Source organism: Stegastes partitus, unplaced genomic scaffold (assembly GCF_000690725.1).
Source record: "Stegastes partitus isolate 25-593 unplaced genomic scaffold, Stegastes_partitus-1.0.2 Scaffold729, whole genome shotgun sequence".
Classification (NCBI taxonomy): domain Eukaryota; kingdom Metazoa; phylum Chordata; class Actinopteri; family Pomacentridae; genus Stegastes; species Stegastes partitus.
Window position 1 is genome coordinate 154315 of NW_007578460.1, and position 2185 is coordinate 156499.

The 2185-nt window shown below is 41.0% G+C and overlaps 1 protein-coding gene across 1 annotated transcript in view; it reads right to left on the reverse strand.

The window, feature by feature from the left end:
- The window catches only part of LOC103364232 (uncharacterized), a 19206-nt gene that overhangs the window by 5468 nt on the left and 11553 nt on the right, over positions 1-2185 (reverse strand). The window contains exon 8 of the mRNA XM_008291286.1: positions 1250-1321. Within this exon, the coding sequence (XP_008289508.1) occupies positions 1250-1321 (72 nt within the window). The remainder of the gene's footprint in view (positions 1-1249; positions 1322-2185) is intronic.

The window sequence follows — 2185 nt, forward strand, 5'->3', positions numbered from 1 at the left end:
GAGTCACGACTGTGTATTGAAAGCTCCTGATTTAGCTTTTATTTTATTTAATAAAAATGAATAATAAGAAAGAGAATGAAGGTGAAAAGTAGCTTTCATCCCACAGAAGATTTTAATTTGTTTTAGGTTGGTTCAAGAAAGTTTTTCTTTTTTTTTTCCTGATCTTTTAGTAAAAGTTTGATGGTGATTGCACAAACAGCCCACGTCAGTATGAAGTGAGCCAGTGATCGATCGCCCTCTTGCATGAATCATACATCAATATTACTTCAAAATGAAGAAATGCAGAGATAGAACAGCATGTAATGTTCTGGAGACCCCTCCTCCCAAACAGATTTCACAAATCATGTCTTCGGGGAGTTCATGTTTTAATAGGAGAAGCCAGGATCCCTCCCTGGCTCAGGGAGTCGGCTGTGAGTTGTGCAATACTGTGACGTCTAAACTTTACTACGCAACGTGTCCTGAGATGACTTACGCAATGATCTGGCGCTACATCGATAAAACTAGAATTTATCTAAAAAATTAAATCTATTTAAAATCATCATCTATAGACAGCCTTTAACTCGCTCATTCACCACCTCATAGTGGGAAGATGACAAAGAATCACAAAGAGCTTAACACACTGTATGCACATAGTAGTAAACAAGAGTTTCTCCTCTACATTCACTGCAGAACATCTTGCGTCCTTGAGATCGTATCTGTCACATTTCACAGAATGGTTTCACATCATATGAATCAGCACTTGTGTACGAGGAAGAAGCAAGCTCACAAACATGATGTGTCAGGTTTTGTCCAGCGCAGATGCTCTGAAAGTGGGTGACAGCTGTGATTATTTAAATCGCTCAAGCATCTGTATGGGCCTTGAGTTGCTCTCTTTGATTTCACCAGAGGGAAAGCGGTGCTCCTCGTAATAACAGGACAAACAATCGAGTTTGGGTGGAATCAATCTGAGCACTGGATTACAAGAAGAAGAATCATGTCAAAGAGCAAATCTTTAATTTTAGCACCCTCATGTTTTTTCACCTTACTTGAATTTTGTTGAACCACAAACTAGTAGAAGGAAAAAGAAAGTTCAGGTTTACAAGTGGATTCAGTAGATTAAAAGATCTGTGGCTACAATTTGCCTCCTTAGACTGAAAATAGACATAAATTAATGTTATGTCATGTTCTTGTGAAGCTACCTGAGCTCAGGCAGTCAACGATGTTCATGTCCTGAGATAATCCGCTGCAACAAAGAAGTGAAATGTGTTACCTGGACGTCCAGACAAAGCAAATGCTTTCTTCCAGGAGTCTGATGATTTCACAAAGAAGAAGCTTCCAAACCCTTAAAAACTCAAATTAATTCGCTTTTTATACGTTTCTCCGTCTTCACCCCCACATCAGTCGAATCGCATCCAACCAATCCTCAGAAATCAGATCATGTTCATCCTCAACACCGTCCAATCACCAACCACCGGTTTGATACCGAGCATTGTCTTTCACTTCCCTCCTCAGGAATTCAGTTCACAGGTTATCCAAGTCCACACCAAGAAATGTGCCAAAGATCAGACCACAGAACCCACGTTATCAAGAACACTGACTCTAGGGTGTAAACAGTCAGTTTTTAAATCATTTTTAGGTCGATGGAAAGCATCTGCTATCTCTGCAGGTTACGGTTTGGCCTGAAGCTGAAGTTTAAAGATGCCAAACGGCTTCATTACACAAAAGCACAGATATTAGGCTGGTTATTTTGCAACAGTCTTGTACTCGTTGCTCAAGATTTAATCACTCACACAAGTGTTTGTACATTGAAAAGGGAGGGTTGAGCAATTTGTTGTTGAATTTAAGTACACTGTAATTTACTCGAGTATCTCTATTTTCTGTATTATGCTTCACCACATTACAATTAGGCGACTGTGGCTCAGTTGTAGAGTGGGTTGTCCTCTAACTGCAAGGTTGGCGGTTCAATCCCCGGCCCCTCCACGGTCGAAGTGTCCTTGGGCACGACACTGAACCCGAAGTTGCTCCCAATGGCAGGCAGCTCTGTCACCATTGGTGTATGAATGTGTGTGAATGGGTGAATGAGAAACACATTGTAAAGCATTTTGGATAAAAGCGCTGTATAGGTGCAGACCATTTACCACATCCATCCATCCATTATCTATAATCCTCACTAGGGTCGTGGGGGGCTGGAGTCTATCCCAGCTGA